We start from the raw sequence: 24,760 nt of genomic DNA, 5'->3' as shown, positions 1-24,760 counted from the left end.
TGAGATTTTGGAAAGTTTACTTATAGTTATACTTTTGAACACATAAAATAACATTGATTTTTTGAACGGTTTCATCTGGATAATTTTGTATTTTTTTTATGGAACATTCACTTATCTGGGTTGAAGCGATTGTCTCCTCTAAATTGTGCACATTTGTTATTATGTCAACATGGTACATACGGTATAGTGGTTTCATCATGTTTTGTCATCAGTGTAAAGAACAAATATGTGGTTATTTCCAAAATAATGATCTGGTTTTAATCCAAATTTTTGGAGGAGCCCTGCTGATGCAGTCATTCAAAAATAAAATAAAAAGTAATAAAATGTAAATAGTTATATTACTTTGAGAATAGTTACAATTCTATTACAATTTCAACAGACTAACTTGTAATTGTAACCAACTAAATTTCCAAAGTAATCCTCCCAACACTGTGAAGTAGTAGAAGAATTGTCACGTGACCATGCGTTTTATCTTTTTGGTTGGTTTTGGATGGTGGCGAGCGATCGTCCGTTAAGTCCAGGACGATGACCAAACTGCAGTTTTTAAACGTCTTCTTGACCGAGCGGCTCATGCTCGCTGCGCAGGAGATCTACAAGTCTGTGGAGGACACAATTTTAGAGTACCAAGAGGAAATAGCCATCCGAGAGCGGGAGAACGACCATCTGAGACGCAGGCTGCGAGATGCTGGCATTGAAATATGGCCAGGTTAGCCCCACGATACACTAACATTGGCACTCTTCCCCTCGGAGTACAAATACATGATGGGGTTGGAGTTGGGTGAAAAGTGTCAAAACATAGTAAAAAAAAAAATAATAATAAAAGCCAATAGAATCCCCCAAATAAAACACAACTACTCTTCACTTATTCAACGTTAGCCGCTAGTTGACGTTAGCAGCTACTGTTGGTGAGTAGCTGCTAGCTAGCACGTTAGCAACCTTTGTTTGTTAGCGAACTGGCTCGCCAGGCTAAAACCTACTTAACATGTAACATTACACGCCCGATTATTAACATTTCTATGTTGACGTTGGCATCACACCAATGCTTTATTTTTTTGGGTGGAGGAGCTATTTAACTCTTGGTAGATAAATAAACAAATTTCACAAGTCTGTGCACAGCAAGTGTCAGTATAACATGTAAAGCCTTCATTTTTAGCAGTTTATCTCATCCACAACTATAGTCACTAACATAATTTATGTGCACTTGAATTGATGTGCATAACTGTAAAAATATTGAGAGGCACTGCCACTTAATGTAATGATCTCAAACACATTTTTGGATGCATGCAGAGTTTAAGTGTTAATTGCCATGTAATTTAAGACAGATTATGTTCATTTTACAGGCTGCATACAAAAATGAAAAACACTAACAAGGGTGTAATAGTATCATGAGCGTGACTGTATAATGAAATGTGTGTAGACAATCTTGCATAAGGTTGAAACCTGTCCTTCTTAGAAGGAGGTTGTACCAACTTTGGTGTTTGTGTAGTGCAGGTCACCGAAAGACAACCACAGCAGTCCAGTTGCAATCAATTCAGTGTCCTGAGAATGCAAGTACCTGGATGACTGAGAATATTCATGGGCATGGAACAGAAAGACTCTCAAACTCAGGCCAAGGTCAAACATAATGTTAGGTGAGCAAGATTTGTTGGTGCTCACCTTAAACCTTCCTCATTTCTATACAGGGGGTCCTCGGTTTACGTCAGAGTTCCATTCCCAGGGCAGCGACGTGAACCGATTTTTTTCCGTCCGTTGGCAAACAAGGACCACTGAACTGTGCTGAAAAAAGAAGAAAAAGTCATTTTAGGCACAGTCTGTTTTTTTTTTTTTTTTTCTTCACGACAGCATCCATGAAGGTGGCCCATCTTTTGAAATGAGTGTCACCAAAAAGCCCCCCCCCAAATTAAAACACATGCAGTCAGTTAATATTTTGATGCTTGCAGATCTGAGGTCTCATGAAATATGCTGATGTCTGAAGTGAGGGCAGTTTCAATAGTTTTTTCATGTCTCCCTCAAATTTTAATTGAACATTTTATTGTACAATCTCAAGTTCAACAGTACGTGTAGGTTATTTACTGTAAACAATTTGTGTGGGGACGGTTGTGTGCATGTTTAGTATAATTGAGTCAGTTTAGTTTAATTTGGTCAACTCGGGGCTCTGCTGATTTTGTTTCTCAGACCGTCCATCGATGGCGTTACTAGAAGAGGAGGATGGCGAGCATCCACGACGCGAGTGGAGTCCCAGCATGGGGCATGAAGAGCGTATTCCAATCCAAATCAAGGATAAGCGAGATCTCCGAGCCAACCAAGGAGAGCTCCAAGGCCATGGCTCTTGCAGCACATCAGAAAACATGTTCTCCCCCCCGCGTGTTGCAAATGAGTATGTGCAGGACGGCCCTCACACGTCAGCCCTGCCCCAGAGTCAAGGCCTGGAGAACAGGGAGCGGGATGCTGGCTCCCGAGGCTCCTCAAGGCACGTGAAGGCGGAGAGCGGAGGCGGCCACAGGGGCCCCGTTTCCTCCAACAACGGCGGGCAGCCCCTCGCGCCAGTCAACCCAAACTGTGCAAATGAGAACAACATAGACATCATAGGGGTGGAGAATGGAGGACAGATGGTTGGTACTAAGGGAAATGGACCTGTGGTAAACAGGGGACAGGCCTCTCATATGCGCAACCAAGTAGCCAACCCTGTAGAGTACCCCCATCAGAAATCTCCCCTACAAGGCCACATGTCGTCCTTCTGCTGCAAGGTTTGTGGCGAGGCGTTCAGTCATGTCGGGCACTTGCACGTGCATGTACAGGTGCACACGCGGGAGAAACCTTACCGCTGCGGTGTTTGCGGGAAATGCTGCAGTTCCTCGGGCCGACTGCAGGAGCACCAGCGGAGCCACACCGGAGAAAAACCCTTCCGCTGCCAGATTTGTGGCAAGGGGTTCACCCAGATGGCACACCTCAAAGTGCACATGAGGATCCACACAGGGGAGAAGCCGTACAGCTGCCCTGTGTGCGGCAAGTGCTTCAGCCGCTCTGACAAAATCAAAAGGCATCTCCAAACACATACCCGTGAGGGGACCTATTTTACAGGGCAATGATGTACTGGTGTCTCACATTCATGTGGATTTTATTTTGTAAAACAATTGCTGCAGTTTAATACGACCTTTGTACTGATTTAGAACTTGGAGATCTGTAACTGTTTTTACATCAAATAATACTTTTCCAGTCCACGGTCCCGTCATTGATCTATTTATCGGGTTCTACGTTTGATATTTACTTTTTTTCTTGACCTAGCATTGCAAAATGTTCCATCTTTTCCTTTAGTAACCAAGTTAAGAGAATGATTTAGTCTTACACACATGCCTTGAAACTGGAAATGGAACGTTTACTTCATTTTCTTGATCAATTGTGGGAAAACTAATTCTCAATGAACCATCCATCCATCCATCCATTTTCTGAGCCGCTTCTCCTCACTAGGGTCGCGGGCTTGCTGGAGCCTATCCCAACTATCTTCGGGCAGGAGGCAGGGTACTCCCTGAACTGGTCGCCAGCCAATCGCAGGGCACATATAAACAAACAACCATTTGCACTCACATTCACACCGACGGGCAATTTTGAGTTGTCTATTAACCTACCAGGCATGTTTTGGGGATCTGGGTGGAAACCGGAGTGACCGGAGAAAACCCACACAGGCACAGGGAGAACATGCAAACAGGCGGACCGGGATTTCGTCGTCCACCGTGCCGACATAATTACAATTATTCCAATTTAATTTAGAAAATTAATAAATTTGGCTCAATACGGGTATGGAAAGAACAGGTCAGAACATTAAGAGAGAGAGACTCTTTGTTCCTAGGAAAAGATTTAGAAAGTACTAATTACTAGATTTTTCATTAATTTTTTGATCAAGGAAATTCTGTCAAATATTGTCCCTAGATGGGACAGTATGTATTTACCTGTATATGTTCTGAACACCTATTTCAATGTCACCGTCAATTTGAGCAGATTAATTCTGGCCAGAGAATAGGGCTGCAGCTATTAAATATTTTTAGAAAAGATTATTCCCCTGATTATCCCATCGATTACTTGAATAATCTGGTCAAATTTGATGTTGCATTACTAAACAACAATACCAATTGAAAAACTAATATGCATGTGTGGTGCAGGTATTTATTCTTTTTTTTTTGTCCACTTGATGTTGCCATCCTCACGTTCTACACTGTAGTATCTGTGACTTTGAACGTGTGTCTCTTAAAGGCAGGGCCTGGCCTGATGAGTGACGTGTGCGTCAGTGAATGAGACTGCAGTATTGGTAAACTCAGGTTAGCCAGTCTGGGTGTGAGTTGTGGTTGTTGGAGCTAGTGTATGAATGTACTTATTATGTGTTTATTTTCTTTCAGTTTGTTCAATAAACCGATTCAAAGTGCACCAGTGGCTGTGTCTATATCCTTGAACGTTGTCGGCGATCACAGTCGTGCCGTGTCAGCCATTTCTGCTTTGCAGTAGACTTATTGCACTTTATCTTATATTTAAGGTGTGAAATGATCCTTAACTTAGGACAATGGACGCTTCGACACAGATTTTGCTTAGTTTTTTTGTAATTCAATTATTGGAGATATTTGTATAATCGCCGCAGCACTACTGGAGAAGTCTCCCATAAACGTAGTTGAGACTGATTCCAAAGTGCCTCTGATGGTTGGTAGTGCACTCCAAGTTGCCTCAATTACTTTAAAACTGGATAAATCCATAATCATTTCCAATCAATCAACAAGATTCTTAACACTCAATTAACTGATGTCCATTTGTGCCATTACCAATTGGAAGAGTCTTGTAACAAATTAAAGTACGATATGTTTTATGATTGATAATGCCTGTTTTTGTGGCCAATGATCTATGATTTCTGGTTGTTTACATCTGGATTTTTTTGGGGGTAGTCTGCCTCAGTTTTGTTACTTTTTTTCCTCTGTTATTGCATTGTTAGCGAGCTAAATACTGCCATCTGACATGTCAGTGCTCCCTGAAGTCTGCTGAATAATTCATAGCACTATTGTGACGGACCACTACACTATTGCGTAAAATAATGTGATATTCTGCCACTTGTAGTTCTGGTCTGATCACTCCTGTAGGATTTCTTTTGTCTTGTTACAATGACATGCACTATTGTGTCTGTCCTACACCAGGAACAACTTATTAGCATAAGACCACACAGTCACATTTATTTTCACACACCCCGGAAGTGATGGTTTGTCTTAAATGATGCACGTTTGAGAGAAATGCAGTGGAGGCTTTCTCCTCTCAGGATGAATGTTGCATTCATGTTCATGTCTGACTTGGCCCTGCAGTTTTAATTCTTTGTTAGATACTCTGGATTTGGCCAATATGTTTGTAGAAATGTCAATTTACAGGAGAACGTTCTAAATGAAAATAACATTTCATGCCTTTCAAATATTTTACAGCTCATGTCATATGTGATAATGCTGTTCTTGCAACAATTATTAGGAAATTATACAAACAGGTAAGCGCTTGCGTAAATGGGCTTGTTCAGCAACATGGGCAATATTGTTGGCGAAAGCTCTGTCTGTACTTTACACACTAACCTCTGCAGCGTTTCTGCAAAAAAATTTATATCCTGCCACAACACAATCTTACCAGTCAGGGCCGACTTTAGCCAATTTGACGCCCTAGGCGAGATTTTATTTGGTAACCCCCTTCATTTGCAATTTATATACATTTAAAAAATAATTTGAATAGCATTGTTTTTAAAATTGGCTTTAATTTATAAAAAAAACAACCCCCAATTTAAAAGAAAGACAACATTAACATAGTTAACGTTACCTTTATATTTAGACTTCTTTTCCTCCTCCGCTTTTCTTCTTTTGCGGAACTGTGCGCCCGAGGGCTTAGCTGTCCTTTTCATGATGGGGAAAAAAGTATATATAAATAAAATCACCTGTCCTGTTCTGACTGATCGCCTGTTCGCTGACTTGAGATGCGGTTCCCACGTCATGTGACGTGACTTGCCAAGTAACAAACATAGTTACTTTAGTTTATTTTGTAATTGTATTTGTTATTTTCAAGACAGAAACGCCAATGGGCGTCACAAATCATTTTATTATTTTATTTAAATATTTGTTCCCCGAGGAGGAGGCCGCTGGCAGTGCGCCCCTCCAGCAGATGGCGCCCTCGGCGACCGCCTGTGTCGCCTCTGCCCTGCTGCCAATTACATTGCAAAACTTTTTGTATCAATCCTACTAAATTCTCGCGAGAACAGACTTCAATAAACGCAGGTTTGGATGGCTCCAGCATGTCAACCACACATTCACCTCTTCTTCTAATTCTACTGGACTTGGTTTCTTGTGCACAAACTCTGATGTACAATGTCACATCAGGCCATATTAAATGTTTTTGTTTGTTTTTGTTTTTTCATACAGTAGTCACTAAAATATCAACTATCATGTTATGTGTCACTGACTTATTGGATATTTACTTGACCTTTGTGTCTAGATTGATTTGTTTGCAGAGCCAGCCCTGCCCATAATGTGTCGCCCTAATAGGCGAGACTTTAGCGTCTCCCTCCAAGGCGATTGACGTTCGCTTACAAAATAAATCAAATTGAACTTACAATTTTCTGCAATTTAATAGATAAAATTACTCCCAATTTAAAATATCAAATACAATTATAAATAATTTAATTGTTACAATTTAAAATATAAAAATAAAAACCTAACATAGGTGTTGTCTCCTATGCATACTGTTAAGTATATTATGTATCTTTTTCTGATGTGCATATAAAGTATAGTGAAATGTTGATTAGCACATGCAGTGAAGGAGTAACCCACAGTTTAATATGGCATGTGTGAATGCCATGGTGTATTATAATGTGTACTTTAATACTGCCTCTTTTGAATGCAAATTACATTTAGGCTCCTCAAAGAGATGCAGAAAGTACACCTTACTTTAGGAAAACAAATCTTAAACTCTCCAGAACATTCGGTATATAGTATAGTTCATTTATGCATTGTTCAATGCATCAAATTTGAAATACAAATGTTATGTCTGGAATAAATGATGCATTGTAGTTCACTATCCACTTTTCTGCAGTAAAATATACTCGCCACTTGGGGGGGTACTTATCATTTCAATAAGGGATCAGTGACAGGAGCAACTGTTACTCCTTTTTTTTTGCCAGTTGAATTCAAATGATACCAAAGAAGTTGTATAAGTGAAAACTGCTTTCCCTGCAACCAAATTAGTTTCTACTTTTTCCACAAAGGGATCACTGTAATGAGCTACAATTCGTTCCATTTGACAATAAATGCATTTTCCTCACTTTTGCCACATTTGATGCCATTGTGCTGATGCGCTTTCCTATCCAACACATGTTGAATCGTGAGTCTGCAGTGAGATGTCTCATCTGCTCACCTCTCACGGTGGAAACAGGAAATGAAGCCAGCATGTTCAGTAATAAGACGCCAAGAGACTCTCACGATTCTATTTGCTCACATAGGGCCTCAGTTTTATGGGTGATTTGTAATAAATCCCGAGATTCATTATTAGCATTTATTTGCTGCCAATAAAGAGAAATGTCACCTTTATCGATCTTTGAGCTGCTTGCTTCATGCAATTGTTATTTTGGCCTTCCTGGTAGGCGGTTCGGGGAATGGATGGACGGGTATTTGATCTCTTAATCTGTAAAGCTCAAATTTGACAGGACCAAAGAATAACTTGCATGGAGCCATACTTAAGTTCACTAACTGACAATAAAGTGAAAATGTTCACACAGTTTTTGCTTCAATTTCATTATTATCATGTCATAATAATTGCTGTATATGTCATGAAGTTTTTTTTTTTTGTGGTTAAGTTATGTTTATTGTTTTTAGCTGGTTGTTTTGGAGAAATGACATCGTTTGGGCGGCACGGTAGCCGACTGGTTAGAGCGTCTGCCTCGCAGTTCTGAGGTCTGGGGTTCAATCCCCGACCCCGCCTGTGTGGAGTTTGCATGTTCTCCCCATGCCTGCGTGGGTTTCCTCCCACATCCGAAAAACATGCATGGTAGGTTAATTAAAGACTCTAAATTGCCCGTAGGTGTGAATGTGAGTGCGAATGGTTGTTTGTTTTTATGTGCCCTGCGATTGGCTGGCAACCAGTTCAGGGTGTACCCCGCCTCCTGCCCGATGATAGCTGGGATAGGCTCCAGCACTCCCGTGACCCTTGTGAGGATAAGTGGCTCAGAAATTGGATGGATGGACATCGTTTGGTTACTAGGTCCATTTCGAACACCCAGTCAAGTTACAAGATACGTTTGCTTGCCCTGTAAAGGTCTGTGTGGGTGTAAAAAGCCTTCATATTTGATTTTAGTCTCATAATTCAGAAAAGGCCAAAGCCTGTGGTGCTGGAAAGAGATGTGGATTTGCACTGATTAAATTTGCCGTGTGGACTAATTGCAACATTAATCTCCTGTAAAGTATTGTGAGTGTTACAGAAAATGAATTTAAGTCTTTAATGGGATTACACAACTCTGGCATAAATACCAAACACATCCCTCCTTTGCTTCCCCTCGTGTCCCTTGGCTCTTGGAAAGAAGATTGTATTAAAGTGGTTTTTTTTCTTTTTTTTAACTCCCAAGAAACCTTTTCTACCAATTTAAAGGAAGAACTCCCACTCGCTTTCCTGCATCTCTCATGCATCTGTCACATCCTCCTCTGCATTCACTCCAACCTCCACCTTGATGCTCTCCTGCTCTTGCAATCATACAGTATATCTTACTGACATTGACATCGGCCAATAAAAATCTCCACTTCAGGTCATGTTTGATTTTCTGTTAAGGCAAACTGTTCTTTCCCGTATAATTGTCTCACTAAATCACACAGCCTAATTGTGAAAGACACAGCAAAGGGGTTGAAATGCAAACATTTGCTCAAATACAGAGCGGGCAGTGATTATGGTTGATAGATAGCATTGAATTTTATTGGAGTTCCGTTTAAAAGCTTTTATTGGTAAACTGTGTCGAAGAAATGGGCAGGATGTGCTGTGAAAAGTGGTTGAGAACATGATCTGTGATCAAAGGGCATCAGGTTCAATTCCCGCAACTGCCATAGGCGTGCAGCTGAGGTCTCCTTGAGCAGGTCCAAAAGTATTTGGATGTTGACAGTGTTTGTATGATTTTGCCTTTATCCGCCTACACAATGGATTTGTAAGGGAACAATCAAAATGTAATCGAAAAGGAGAATTTAAGAATTTCCCCCAAAATATGACATTACTGCCGTTTTATGCCGAGTATCTCCATTTTCAACTACAGTACTCAATAGTATTTGGACAAAGTTACAATATTGTCAAACAAACGATAATTTGAAACTTTTATTCTCAGGTAAATATTCTATCCATCCATTTTCTATACTGCTTTTTTCATGGTTGCAGGTGAGCTGGACCTTTTCTCAGCTGCTGTTGGGTGAGAGATGGCCAGTCAATTGCAGGGCAACTCAGATTTGTTTTAATGTATAAATCATCCATCCATTTTCTATACCATTTGTTCTCAATAGGGTCATGTATCAACTTGAGCATATCCCAGCTGACTTTGGGTGAGAGGCAGGGTAGACCCTGGACTGGTTGCCAGTCAATCGCACAGCACATACAGTACAAACAACTGTATACATTCACTGGGGACAAATTAGTCTTTAATTAACCTAACATGCATGTTTTAGGAATGTGGGAGGAAGCTGGAGTACCTATGGAAAACTGCATGCAAGCAGCCATGATTTGAACCCAGAACCTTAAAATCGTGAGGCTGATTTTCTAACTACTAGACCACCATGTTGCCATGCATAAATCATAAAAAAAAATCTAAATAATTCTTGTCTTTCCCACATTTGTAAATATGACTGCTTATGTAGCGTTACTCTACGCCAATACTGTGGTATAACTTGCATTCTGTCTGATACTTTGATGTGACGTGAGCCGAAGAATTAGGGGAGGAAAATGAGGGTGAAAGAGAGGGAAGGCAAATGAGAGGTCTCAGTTGGAGTCTTGGTTCATTGGACACAGAGTTTAGTGGACCTCATTAGGGCAGAAGCTTCATAAAAGAGCATACATACTCACTAACAAGCCTGCAACTTGGACCCAAGTGAGGCGATGAGGTTCATTGCAGCAGAAGGACTTGGATGAATACGTCGATGGTTTGGATGCTCTTTCGTCAGTGGGCCAGAGGCATCCTCTCTTGTTCCCTTCCTAAAAATCATCAGGGATTAATAAGTAGTCACCGATGAAGTCAATGTGCACTTCTTCGGTTGAGATGGTTAACAACCGTTTCAAGTCCCAGTAAAGCAGTGGCGTGTAAAAGTGTGTTACTGGCACATAACTGTGGGCGTCAAATGGGAGGAAAACTTGAAAAGTGTCTTGGGGGGCTGACCATTTTGGGGGGACCCCTTTCAGTCTGACAGGCCCCCTCATCAATAGATACATTCTGGAAGTAAATTAGAACACCCAAACAAATAATTTGTGGAAATAAATTGGAGTCCGCACCCTACACACCTTCCACCCACCCAAATTTTGGAGGGGCCCCTCCAGAGGTTTCTGGATGGGGGCCCATAATCTGGTGCTATGCCCCTGATGACGATGTGTTGGAACGTTCCAAGATGTTATTTTGTTTAAAGCTGAAACAATCTGCCATATTCACAGCAATACACACAGAATGAATTGTTACCTTGGCTTCTACCCTCTGTTTCCAAGCCAAGCACGTACATACTGATCTTCTGCTTCATGATAAAATTCAATCCCACAGCATATCCTCAGTGTCAATTAAATATTTAGCCCGGTCAGCCACTGAGATGGGTCGATTCAATTTGTCACAGTAGAAGAAGAGAACTCATCTGAAGCTGGGACATACAGGCAGAGGCCATCTTGGACTGCTCCCTCAGAGAGGAGCAGTCACTCAGAGTTTCCGCATCACAAGGAAGACAACATTTCAAACAAATGTTAGCATGGAGGTCACATTGAAAGACACAACTTGAGGAAATAGTTTGTCACATTTTTAGAGCAGCATCCAGTAAATGACATTTGACATAGCCCTCGATAACAGTGCTGTGTGTCTGCTCGGGTGTGTGAATACTGTATGTGAAAACATGAAGGTGGATTATGGGTTGGCTCTGTATGAATAAAATTCAACCGACATAGAGCAAATTTAGATTTTTTTTTTGTTACAACCAGGAGTTGAGGATGAATTAAAAAAAAAAAAGCCTCTTGTCGGTCGACATCATTTAGTCGGACCCCATCATTTTATTTCCCCAAGTCCTGTACAAAAATTACATTTCACTCACTATGCTCTTTCCTCATCAGAGGGTTCAGCTACTCCACATTAAAGGATAGGAACATCGAGAAAGTCTGACAGGGAAATTATTATTGCAAGGTTTATTGTAGGATTTGGATCACAGTTTGATAGGTTTACACAAAAACAACAGATTTCCATGAAACGTTGTGGAGGGGTGGCTCATTTGCAAAGTAAGAACATGCTCAATTTTGGTGCAAATGCTGCAATTTATTTTCTCTTTTTTTCTCAGTCACAATGGAACCTCCCAGCTGTAGGTGATTATTATGCTAACTAACATATGGACAAAAACAAACAGAAATACAGTGTTTTACAAAGTCAGACGTTATTTTCTCTTTTTGCCCATGTTGTGTTTTAAGATTTTATGTTGCCCCACGGGTTAAACTACAGGAGATTTCAGTTTGATTCGGGAATAAACTTGGGATGAATCTATTCCTGTGTCAAATGTTTGCCATCATAAACACTTTTATTAACGCTACAGTCAATGTTTTAAGTTACATTTGAAAATTCTGAAGTTATAATTCATTCTTCTGATCAAGGCTGTCCAATGAAAAACAATGGGACGTTTACAAATTCTCTCTCTCTCTTTCTCTCTCTCTCTCTCTCTCTCTCTCTCTCTCTCTCTCTCTCTCCTGCTAAATGTGAAATAACCTAATAAGGATCATTTTAGTGAAGTTTATAGGGTTGTGTGACAGCAACATGGTGAATGTCAAAAAATGCACTTAGGTTATCAGTTGTGGGCCTGTCCTCAAAATTGACATTTTGTTGATGACATTTAGGTGTGTCCTCTGTGGTAGAAAATACTAGGAAGACCCATCATACTGTAAGAGAAATTATGGAGAACTGTTAGCATGTATTCTTTGCTTGCCTTTTGATACTGCATAATTATTTTACATTTTAATTTAATGGGACTAAACACAGATATAAGGTAATGATTATGTGGCCCAGGAAGTAGTAAGAAATATACTGTACACCCAGCAAAGGACATATGGTACATGGAGGTCAGTCCAGCAGTCAGGAGAAACTCTGTTGCGCTCCATTGGTGCTGCAGACTGCATCACAATAAGCGTCCGAGCTCAGCCTGTCACAGTGGATACGTGAGAAAGGGAGAGGAAGAGGAAATGGAAAACAAGAAGGGCAGGTGAGAGAGAATAAGAAACCAAGTAAAACAGGTCAATATCAATTTGTTCAACCTCAATCGGAATTTAATTCATGCATTGAATCAAATCTTCCTGATGGCTTCATAAAACACAGGAGCATTTTTGTTGAACCCTTCATAGTTTTAATCGACAGTAATTTTCTCTTTTTGCCCTTTGAGTCATGATGGAAACATTGTCTCACGGACACAATCCAAAACACGGTCCTCCATGTACCGCACGTTATAATTTCCATTGCTGACTTGTGCATGTTGTTGATGTTGTGTTTTAAGATTGTATGTTGCCCCACGGGTTAAACTACAGGAGATTTCAGTTTGATTCGGGAATAAACTTGGCATGAATCTGTTCCTGTGTCAAATGTTTGCCTTTTATTAACTCTACAGTCAATGTTTTAAGTTACATTTGAACAGTCTGAAGTGTAAACAAATGTTATACATACTGAATATATATTATTATAAAACCTAAATTAAACTACTCATCCTTTTTAAGAGCTGATGGGTGTGAAGTGGTTAAGGAAGTGGAGAGGGAGGCATGCAACATTGTTAACTGTCGTCAGCTGGTACAAAATGAAATTTGAATAATTGTAATTATGTCGGCACGGTGGACGACGAAATCCCGGCCCCGCCTGTGTGGAGTTTGCATGTTCTCCCCGTGCCTGCGTGGGCTTTCTCCGGGCACTCCGGTTTTCTCCCACATCCCCAAAACATGCATGGTAGGTTGATTGAAGACTCTAAATTGCCCATAGGTGTGAATGTGAGTGTGAATGGTTGTTTGTTTATATGTGCCCTGTGATTGGCTGGCGACCGGTTCGGGTGTACCCCACCTCCCGCCCGCAGATAGCTGAGATAGGCTCCAGCACCCCGCGACCCGAGTGAGGAGAAGCGGCTCAGAAAATGGATGGATGGATAATTGTAATTAATGTTGGAAGTCGCGTCGCATAAAGGTTAAAGGCAGTTGACTTTGCCATGGATGTCCTCTCTTTCTTCTTTTTTTAAAGACCCTGTAAGGCAAAACTAGATATGTCTTGTACATTTGACACATTGCAGTGAAAAGTGTTGTTAAAACCCTGACAAATTCATTCATTTTCTCTACCACTTATCCTCCCTGCCAAATTTGAATGAGAAAATAAAAATCAAACCAAGTATATAAAAGGAGGCTTCAAAATTGTGAAAAATCAAGCCGTGTTCTCCGTTCTCTAATGCTGTGGGTGTGTCTGCTGAACGCGCTGAAATACCTCCCTGCTCAATTGTCAACTGTCAATCAAATATCACTACTGTAGATAACAGTCTATACATGCACTATGAAAACGATGGTAGCTTACATGATCTAAAAGCACGTTAGGAGGCTCACCATCAAAACTGAATCGTGACTGTGAACTACAATCATAAAATAAGCACACACTGTGGACTTAATGGAGTTAATCCTATGGAAGTTCATTGAACAGAGGTAAAATATGTGGAGGTCTTGTGTTCTTGCAAAATATTGTAACAACAACAACATTTTTAACTTGATGTATTAGTAGTATTTGTCATTACTGCAAAGTGTCATGATCATCTTCTTTAAAATTGTGGTTATATATTCAGTCTCATAAGTGTTGACTGTAACCAAATTTTATGATTCTTGTTTGTAATTTCAGACCCAGATTATGAATCTTTTCCTTCAGATTCTACTATTTTTATTTTTTTTTTAACTTTGAAAGTTGTTTGCTTCATGTTTCATTCCTCTGGTGCTCTAAAATATGCAACCATTAAAAAGGATTCACTTTGAACTTCCAAGTCATTTCCTGAACCTTTGCAGGCATCCTAAAACTCTACAATCCCCTTTCATGCCACGTTGACTTGCTCAGCCACAGTGAAGTATGACAAGTATTTCCATGTTACATATCCCCACAGTCATGTTATGAAAGTGAAAGGACAATTTATGATTGGTTTGAAATGAAGATGAGAGAGGAGGGAAGTGATTTAATGCCCACTGGTTAATAGAACGAAGTCTTTGCAATTATCCAAAAAGGTATGTTAATAAGGCAGAATAATATCAAGACCTTTTCTAAAAATATCAAGAGCAATGTGCTGGCAGAGATTGATATTATTATCCTTAGGAGAATCAAGGTGGCTGTGATATAAAAATGACACCAGATTTGACCCATTCCAAGTTTTGTTTCTGTGATTGCATTTTATATTCTTTTGTTTCTCTCGCAAGCAGATGTCTCAATTTTTGCAAAATTGTTCTGACTTTCAGTGAGGACAAAAAGAGTGATTATTTTTCTGTCGTTAGGCAAGATGATGATGCAGCTACAGACAACCAGTGCATGTGAAAATAACTTTTGTTGATTCATTATAGCTGTTATGAATAGCAATGCAACAATAAAATGCCAACTCCTACGACTACTACTCGATTATTTCATGGTGAAACTACAGCCTGAACTAGCAAACACTGGATGGGGTTGCATGAAGAAATTTGCCCAATTGTGTGTAAATGAAATTTAATTTAATCACCTGAAACACACTTCAGAATGCAGCCAGAAAACATCCCTCAGAATGCAAATTTACATCATTTCCCTATTGGCAAACATTTCTAGGCAGAGTAATCAGAGTGAAAAATGAAGGTGAAAAAGGATAATTACCATATAAACTCCAAGCTATAAGCAAGGAAAGAAAACAAAGAAATAAAGAATCATAAACCTTTATTATCTTCGCAGGCATTTTTTATATAACAGTTCAACATTCTTAATTATGTGTCAATATATATAATAGGAATATAATAACGTATATATAATATCCCCCTCCTTGAGCCTTCACCTTATCGCGGTGGATGGGTTTGTGTGTCCCAATGATCCTAGGAGCTAAGTTGTCTGGGGCTTTATCCCCCTGGCAGGGTCACCCATGACAAACATGTCCTAGGTGAGGGACCAGACGAAGCACGGCTCAAATATCATTCAACTGCGTTCTTGTGACGTAGGGTGATTTCTCAGTTGATATGCTGCCGTCTTGTGCGACATCATCTGTGACGGTGGTCCATCTTATGGAACAAGTGGCAAAAAAGCCCCAAAAAGTCAAAGAACAAGTGAAAGAAATCAGGATCCCGTCACAATTCCAGAAACTTTCAATACTATACAAAAATGCAACAAAACTGTGCCTCACCTGCAGCAGTTAAGAATCAATATTTATCTAATCACAACAAAAACAAAGCTACTAAAATGAGAAGTGTGTCCACCTGAAAAGTATGTGCTTTGTTCTGCCAGCACCTGAGCCTGCAAAAACCAGAACCTGCAGTGAGGGCTCTGTCTTTGGCCAAGACCATACGGAAGAACGAGCCCAAAGCAATATCTCTCCTCTATCAAAGTGGCACAATGCCATCCTGGCATTGGTAGTGTAGTGCTTCACATAGCTGACTTTCATAGCTGACTGGTTTGGACTTGAGTTATAATTGCTCTGTGACTAATTGTGGATCAGTCAGGGTGTAGCCTGGCCAGTGCTGTAAAGGGGTGGAACATAATATGGTGCCGTGGGGCATTTGGTACCAGGCCGAGACCACCCCCGACAAAAGATAAATAATTAAAAGTGGGAGAGGCGGGTTTTGCAGCTTCCCATCGGGACAGTCTGTCCACCAGATGTAGGGTATTGACGTGGTGGCCATGTCATGATGGATTTACAGTATCTATTGTGCATAGACTCGCAGCGCAGAGACAGAAAGCGGCATGGCATGGAGCGTTAACTCTGAGGAATACAAACACAAGTCTGTGGAGTCTGGAACATGCTATTTTTTGTACAGTGTGACATATTTTTTTGTCAGCCATTCGCCTTTGGCAACAGATTTGGAACAAGGAAGCACACAAATTCCTCGCGGCTCATTAAAGCAACTCGCCTATGATGGGTAATGTACCGATACGGCAACACAAGACCAGTGTGGTCAGTTTGGATAAAATGTGAAACCTTCAGACATTTTCAAGTTTTTTTATATTTATTTACAATAACTTTGTACTGTAGTGCACGTTTTAGGCCACAGAGAAATCTACAAAACAATAATTTCGATCCCCCCCCGTCCCTATTAGTCTGTTCTATCAAGGCTCCACTGTATGCCTATATACGGTATTTGCCTATACATATGTATTTATATTTGCTTGTATATATGTATACGTGTCTGTCTGTCTGTCTGTGGCACTGCGACGATCAATTCTATTTGTTTTCCCCATCTATGCCGTTTTGCATTGTGTGTTAGCAATAAGTTGGCGGAAGGCAAAGTTGTGTGGTTGTTTGTGTCCATGTAATTCTCTACGTTTTATGTTTAGTTTAACTGTAAATTGCGATTGGGAGTGGCATTAAACAGCTTGAAGCCTCTTTTATTTTATTTTTTTTTAAAGAATTGTTCACTATTTGCAAATCCGCTGCTTGTGAAGTGAGTTGACTTGAATTCACTGCCATTATACAGTGCTCATATCTCAATTTTTATGCTCTCAAGTCCAGGCAAGAAATTGTCTGGATGACTGCTCGTATCTCAAGGCACCAGTGTTAGTTCCCTATGAAGAGTCTACCTTGAATTTTGTGGATTCCTTGTTAATTCCTATAAATTCCAGTTAATTTCCATGGAAGGTTTCTAACTTTGAAAATGGCTGGATTTTTGCAACCATAGATCAGGCTTTTCACCACAAGTCAGATTAAGTTGTCATTAACATTACTAACATGAACTGTAGAGCACAATGAATAGCGCTGTACACTTACTGGACACAAAGTGGCCACAACACTTAAATCTGCACAATCTAAAGACATCCAACCCATTTCATTATCTGTAACATGCATTTTTCTTGCATTTTACTGAAAGGTGTTTTATGAATTTGATCAACTACATGAGCTTGTCAAACTGCACTGGTCATGTAATGGTACATGCTGCTGCCTTTAATGCAGGTTTGATTCTCGGCCAGTGCCCCAAATTCCCAGTCAATGCCAGTCCCAGGCTCGGATAAATGCGAGCGTTGCGTCATCCGGTGCGTTACTTTCTGTGGCGACTCCCTAATCTCCTTCCTCTCAGTATGGTGATGTACATTAATGTTCTACATCACTGCAAAATATAACCACAATAATAAACATGTTAATTGAATTCCTCCCTGACAGTGACAATCAAAACTGAAGGGCCATCAGAATAGTGGACGGTCTTTTGCAGCTTTTTGTAGTGGCAGTGGCCATGAAAATACATTAGAGGCGACTGGCCATCTGCCAAATGTTGCTTAACTATTAAAATAGATGAATCCAATTATTTGTCACTATAATGTAGCTAGCTGATGTATTTCTTATTCTCATTACAAGAGTGAGCTCATGCATCTCAAGAGGCAATAAATCATGGAGCTCTTCGACGAATATCGAATTTGACTTTTTTTCCCCCCCCATAGGCTGAAAGTTTGCATCCTTCTAAAACAATCTAGAAACTACTTGCAGAGGAGATTTGTGATTTAAATCAGTGTTTCTCAGTGTGTGGTCTATGGACCATTGCACTGAGACCTTAAGTGCTTAGAGAGTAATTTACCGGTAGTGGTTGAATTTCTGATTTAGGGCATTATTTTTAGATCAATTTTAACATTTTTTATCTGTAGAACCATTCAAGTTCGGAGTTCTGACTGTCAATTGCATACTGTTGGGAGCGGGAGTAGTAGGTATGCCTAATGTTTTGGATATTTGTGGAGTAGGTTGTCCACATAAAAAAAAAGAAATAAAATAATTAAATTGGTTCTTCATCTGTCTTGTCCACCAGAAAAGACAAAAGCATTGTGGGGCAATCATGCACCTGTATATACTGCATTTCACAGTATATTTAGTATATATGTATTTTAAAGCCAGACAGATTTTAATGTTTGTGGCACCACCAGAATTCTAAATTCACCCCCTCCTCTGTGGGCGAGAGCGAGGATGCGTGTCTCTTCTGTTTATGTCCCAGAGCACGAAACACCTCCGTGACCTGTCAATCATTCTCCAGTGTCACGGACACGAGTAAACAACACACCATCAAATGGGATGAACCTCTGATAGAGCGAGTGCTGCTTACTAATCACACATGTTGTGAAATATCCTCTAATCAGTCTCATTGTCTGAAATCTCCAATCAGACAAAAAATATATATTTAATCAGAATAATTAAAATGGAAACTGATAATTATCTCAGCAGCAGCATTGTTAATTTGTGATTGTTTCCCCCCCCCTTAATCACCATTTGAATCATGCATGCTCGGCCAAGGCGGAGCTTTTCCTCCACTACATTTAAAAGTACAATCCCACTGCATTTTCAAGAAACATTAGAATAATAAAATAATAATAATAAAACACAGAGGGAGTATTTCAAACTCCCCTGTGGCACAGCAAAAACGTTCCAGCACAAAAGGCATACAGAGCCACCATTCTGCATGGCCATGCAGCTGAATAGGACAGGTTAAAAAAAAAAAAAGTACACTCACAGGTCAAGACATTTGGTATACCTGCATGATCAAATGAGATCATATACAAGTGTTGTATTAAAAATCTTGGGAACACTAAATCGATTAGGTCATTAGGTCACCTAACTAATGTAATAGCCATTTGATAAACCATTTATTTACATTTTCAAGCAGTTATTACTAGACTTTACACTGATTTTATCGGTCTTATTGGTATCAGCCGATAATTAGCATTTTATGCTGATTGGCTGATCGACTTTTATGTCATAATTCGCCGATCCGATCATTGACGTCATTGATCGGCTCTGCAAAAGACATTTACTCCGCGTCGCCATCGTGAACAGTATATTTGAATCCAAAAGCTAGTTTTTTTTTTAGCCTTTTCGGGTGTCTTTTGGCGTAGTCCTGTAAATATCTGACGGCTAATAAATAATAAAACATATCGGCGCTGTGGAACAGACAACACGTCTGAGACAGACAACACGTAATGTCCGGAACAGACTACAAGACAAATTTGGTCTTTGTCAGACTATTGGAATAAAATATTGTATTCCGATACCACCGCATCCCGTTTTTTACGATCTTTGGGCTTTATCTACTCGTTACCGAGGCGACAACAACTCCAGTGGAGCGCGCCGAGTTTGTATTATAAGGACAAAATGGGGAAAAACGTGTGTTGGTGGTCACCGGTGCTCAGGACAGGAGAGGACGTTCGTTTAAGGCTTGCTTGAGGTATGTTCATGTACTTTTAGTACTTGTAATGTTGGTTTGAACTGACTGATTAGAATACACGATCTGACTAGAGCAGTGATTTCCAACCTTTATGGAGCCAAGGAACATATTTTACAATTGAAAAATCTCACGGCACACCAGCAAACAAAAATGTCACAAAAAGGGGTTACATTAATTGCTGTATTTACTTCCCGCCATCTAATAGAAGATCATTCATTTGTTCTGTCTGTCACTATGCCTCACTGGCATAAATAGAGGAACAAAGTACATTATGTATTATAAATCAAATTTCTGAGCAATTAAGTACACACGTATATGCAGTAAATGAACAGGTCATTTAAATAGACACATCATGTGATCGGATCGGTGATCGGTTATCGTTTTTTTTTTTAAATCTCGGTGATCGGCCTAAAAAATCCCGATCGTGTAAAGCCTAGTTATTACTATTAATTTAAAAATAATAGTTTTCATTGGTGTAGCACTGCACTGCATCATATGGAGAGGTGTTTGTAGCCCTTTATTTGTCAACAAAACATATTTCAGTACAGTTCGGTTCACTAAACCTTTGGGAACCTTGTCGTGCAGACAGGGTAAAGGACAATTAGGACACTTCAGAAACAGTAAATACATTTTAAAAGAATCAAGACACTTTATGAGAAAGTATACCATTACAGACAAGACCTAGTCAGTTTACAGATAAAAACAAAGGCTGATGCACTGGTTATACTTTGGCTGTTGTGCACTCTCATTTCTATATTTGGGACTTCATACTGTGAGAGTTGAACAATATTTTCTTTTCTGAGTGGTTGAGCAACATGCTTAATTCTGCGTCTTGGATCGATGCGGTGTCTAGTGGATTTCAATTTCCCCAAAACACATCCAAGTTTACATTTCTGTTCACGCGAAACAAGAAACAACCCCATCAACCTTCAGCAGTATGTTATCTTAACTGAAGAACTGAGAAGGCTCAGTAAGGCTAAATAGTTTTTGGATGAAACAGCCTTGGTTCCAAAAGCAATGTGCTGCAGGGAAGATCAATCAGCGTGGGAATAAAAAGTCTACATTCCGGACATTCATTCGTTCATTCATTTTTTCGTACTACTTATGCTCAGCAGGGTCGCGGGTGTACTGGAGCCTATCCCAGCTATCTTTGGGCGAGAGGCGGGGTACACCCTGAACTGTTTGCCAGCCAATCGCAGGGCACATACAAACAAACAACCATTCGCACTCACATTCACACCTACGAGAATGTGTTCAATTAACCTACCGTGGATGTTTTTGGGATGTGGGAGGAAACCGGAGTACCCGGAGAAAACACACGCAGGCACGAGGTGAACATGCAAACTCCACACAGGTGGGGCCGGGATTTGAACCCGGGTCCTCAGAACTGTGAGGCAGATGTGCTAACCAGTCGGTCACAGTACCGCCACATTCCAGACATCCATTCATTTTCTGAGCCGCTTCTCCTCACTCGGGTCGCGGGCGTGCTGGAGCCTATCCCAGCTATCATCGGGCAGGAGGCGGGGTACACCCTGAACTGTTTGCCAGCCAATCGCAGGGCACATACAAACAAACAACCATTCGCACTCACAGTCACGCCTACGGGCAATTTAGAGTTGTCAATTAACCTACAGTGCATGTTTTTGGGATGTGGGAGGAAACCGGAGTGCCCGGAGAAAACCCACGCAAGCACGGGAAGAACATGCAAACTCCACACAGGCGGGGCCGGGGATTGAACCCCGGTCCTCAGAACTGTGAGGCAGACGCTCTAACCAGTCTACCACCGTGCTGCCACATTCCAGACAATATATGCATAATGCAGCAAAAAACATCTAGTTAATGATGTTGCATCTTTAATGCATTTTTCTTCGCTTGCAAAGAGGTCATTTCACTTCGAACATCACGACACACTCACAGTTCCGCACAAGCACACTTTCCCTCGAAAAAAGAGAGATGTGTGTGGGAAACCAATTTAAATGCAACTAGCACATGTCCAGATATGAATGCTGAAGATTACAATTTGATGCGCTAAATGATACTATAGCAATGCATATTTCTCATAATGCAACTCAAGATTTCCTCCTTTGCTGGTAAATTCCTTTCCAGTGGTGACATCACATTTAGGTGATTTTTTTTTTAATTTATTTATTTTTTTACACACCTCAGCAACACGTTTGACAGCTGCTGCATGAAGATGAATGATATTTCTCTAGAATTCGCTCCCACAGGAAGTAGAGGGATGACCAGTCAGCATTGTCATGCTGTCACTCGATACAATCTCACTGTGTGAGCTGATTGTTTTGTGTGTTTTCTCATTGTGACTTCTAGAAAAAAAGGGAATAGAGACATGCACCCACCAGCCACAACATTACCACAACTTGCACAATATAATGAAATTGAATATTGAACTGTACTGTACTTTTTTTTTTACTCTCAGGTACCCAAAATATTAGCCCACTTCCAAAGTGTGACTATAATAACCAATGTTGAAGGTCTCTCTGACAGTGCCAATAAATGAGCATCCTTACATAATTATATTGTGGTCAAAAGTGGTAAGTGATAATGTTGTGGCTGGTTGATGTATATCAGCACTGCTGTAGGGGTAAAGTGCACAGCTTAAATTATATATTTCAACCTCGACCATGGCACTATTTTTAACAAAATGTAAAATGCATTCAGGATAAGGAGTATTTTTTAACGTGACACCTCTATCGGGGAATGGAGACGAGAAGAAAAAACAGGTTGACCTTTAGTATGTAGTCTGTGCTGGTATACTGAGTAGTTCCCCCTTAATAAGGTAACCAACAGTTCTAACCACTGTAAACTACAACCATAATAATAATTACAAAAAAATAAAAACATTTAGATGGTGCAGGTGTATGTAATTTTGTGGCTTGCGATTGTAGTCCTTTAAAAGTAAACATTTGACTGAGCGGACTGAGTTGTTTATTTAGTTTTTCCCTGAGGAGATCTGTGGTGCACACTTCAGAACATTGCACATTTCATCTTCACTCACGTTCTCGTGCAGCCTGCAGGTCAACAAATGAAGTCCTCGTGATGCTCGCCTCATCCCAGCAGGGAAATTGTCAGAACAGTTCCCTTCATTTGTGCAGGGCTGCAGAGGGTTGATGAGGAGCTGCACATTTTCTCTCTTTCTCTCCCTTGGAATTATCACACCTCTGCAGCCACCACACACATTCAAAACAGTCACAATGGGGCCTAATGCAAGCATTGTGTGTCTCTGAAGGTACATTTCATCAAACATAACAATTACCGTCACCTAAATACAATAAAACAAACTCATTTTACTCTTGGAAAGATGAAGCTGGGATCATTAACCCATCCATCCATCCATCCATTTTCTGTACCGCTTATCCTCACTAGGGTCACGGGCGTGCTGGAGCCTATCCCAGCTATCTTTGGGTGAGAGGCGGGGTACACCCTGAAATGGTCATCAGACAATCACAGGACACATATAAACAAACAACCATTCACACTCACATTCACACCTACGGGCAATTTAGAGCCTACTATGCAAGTTTTTGGGATGTGGGAGGAGCACCTGGAGAAAACCCACGCAGGTACGGGGAGGACATGCAAACTCCACACAGGCGGGGCCGGGATTTGAACCCCTGTCCTCAGAACTGTGAGGCAGATGTGCTAACCAGTCAACCACCGTGCCGATCATCAACCCTTGTTTTCATAAAATATCATGCTAATTTACCAATCAATATTTTGTCACACTATCTAATAAAGAAGAAACAGAAGATGTCCTTTTAAATTTGACCTCATTTATCGTCTCAGTGGTAGTCTCAACAAAAGCCCAAGTATTTTCAGTGCATACAAAGGGTGGGATAGTGGTTAGCATGTCTGCCTCAAAGTCAATAGGTTTTGGGTTCATATCTTGGCTCTGGCCTTCCTGTGTGGAGTTTGTTGTTCTCCCATTGATTATGCGGGTTTTCTCCAGCTTCCTAATACATTCCAAAACCATGCTATTTACATTAATTGAAGACAGCTAATTCACAGAGTGTGAATGTTTTTTTTTGTCTATACAGTATGTAGAGACCCACTCGTGAGAGCACGGGTGTTTGTTATGTTGAAAGCGCTGGCTCGGGAGCAGACATCACTAGCGAAGATCTCCACCTACCTGGCGGAGATCTTCGCTAGTGATGTAGACAAGCTTGAGAAATTCCAATGACCTGATTTGAGACCTCACGGCAGAAAAATGTCTGGAGCTCAGGAATGCGTGGATGACTGTATTGACTGATTGATTGATTTTATTTTTTTCTAAGGAACAGTTCATGATCCACAGCCTGCCACAGGGTGAGTCAAACATGCTTAGACCATAGTTATGGCAAAAGCACATGCTATTCACTTACTGAAGACAAACGGGAAGGTGAGAAAATCCACCAAGAAGCAGCAAATGAAGGTGGCTGTAGTGAAGAAATGGTAAAGATTCTCCAAGGAGGAAACTAAGAATTTGGTGATGCTCATGTCCTCTAGACTGCAAGCGCTCATGGATGGCAACTATTAGAAATGATGGTTATGCTGTGACCAACATAAATGAGTACACCCCAACATAAAGTATTTGTTAGAAAACATTGAATGTCAGAATCAAATTTCTATGGCAGTACAGTATATACAGTACAACAAAATACTCACACAAATGTGGGCCATTGAATGGAATAGAGATTTGTCAATGTGCTCACATAAAACTTCAATTTTTCTAACAAAATCATTCCGTATTTGAAAAATTAGAATAAATTTTTGCAAAGCTAGATTTGAGATTGAAAGCATTCTACGTCTTGTTTTCTTTTTTCTTAACTACAGTACATTACAAATTCTGCTGCATGCCTTCTGACTCACACCCGCACCTCAGACCATATTACTGTTCTCCTGTCCTTTAAAAACTCCACAAGGTCCCTGTCCTCCAATGCATCGAATTCAGTCCTTGTCCTCCAAAGCCCTCCATAACCTGGCACCCTCCTACCTCACTGACCTGCTCCACCACCACTCTCCTTCCCGCCTCCCTTGTTCCTCTGATGCAAACCTACTTTCCCCACCACTCAGGACCAAGCACCCGGGGCGACAGAACCTTCTACGTAGCTGCCCCCCTCCCTCTGGAACACACTCCCAAATCACA

At 40.6% G+C, this 24,760-nt stretch overlaps 1 protein-coding gene across 5 annotated transcripts; it reads left to right on the top strand.

Annotated features, from left to right (window-relative positions):
* Positions 1-489: 489 nt before the first annotated feature.
* On the top strand, positions 490-4,467 carry LOC133408749 (zinc finger and SCAN domain-containing protein 22-like). Of its 5 annotated transcripts, none has more exons than XM_061687945.1 (3): positions 622-706; positions 1,492-1,631; positions 2,176-4,467. In XM_061687945.1, the coding sequence occupies exons 2-3, from the start codon at positions 1,625-1,627 to the stop codon at positions 3,087-3,089; spliced, it is 921 nt and encodes a 306-aa protein (XP_061543929.1). In that variant the 5' UTR covers positions 622-706; positions 1,492-1,624; the 3' UTR covers positions 3,090-4,467. The 5 variants fall into 5 exon arrangements, with proteins under 5 accessions (XP_061543927.1, XP_061543929.1, XP_061543930.1 ...); XM_061687946.1 differs by having other exon boundaries at positions 627-706; positions 1,487-1,614; positions 1,683-4,467; XM_061687944.1 differs by having other exon boundaries at positions 627-706; positions 1,487-1,631.
* Positions 4,468-24,760: the final 20,293 nt, after the last annotated feature.

The sequence above is a fragment of the Phycodurus eques genome, chromosome 10 (genome assembly GCF_024500275.1).
Source record: "Phycodurus eques isolate BA_2022a chromosome 10, UOR_Pequ_1.1, whole genome shotgun sequence".
NCBI lineage: Eukaryota > Metazoa > Chordata > Actinopteri > Syngnathiformes > Syngnathidae > Phycodurus > Phycodurus eques.
This window is presented reverse-complemented; position numbering and strand designations above follow the sequence as displayed.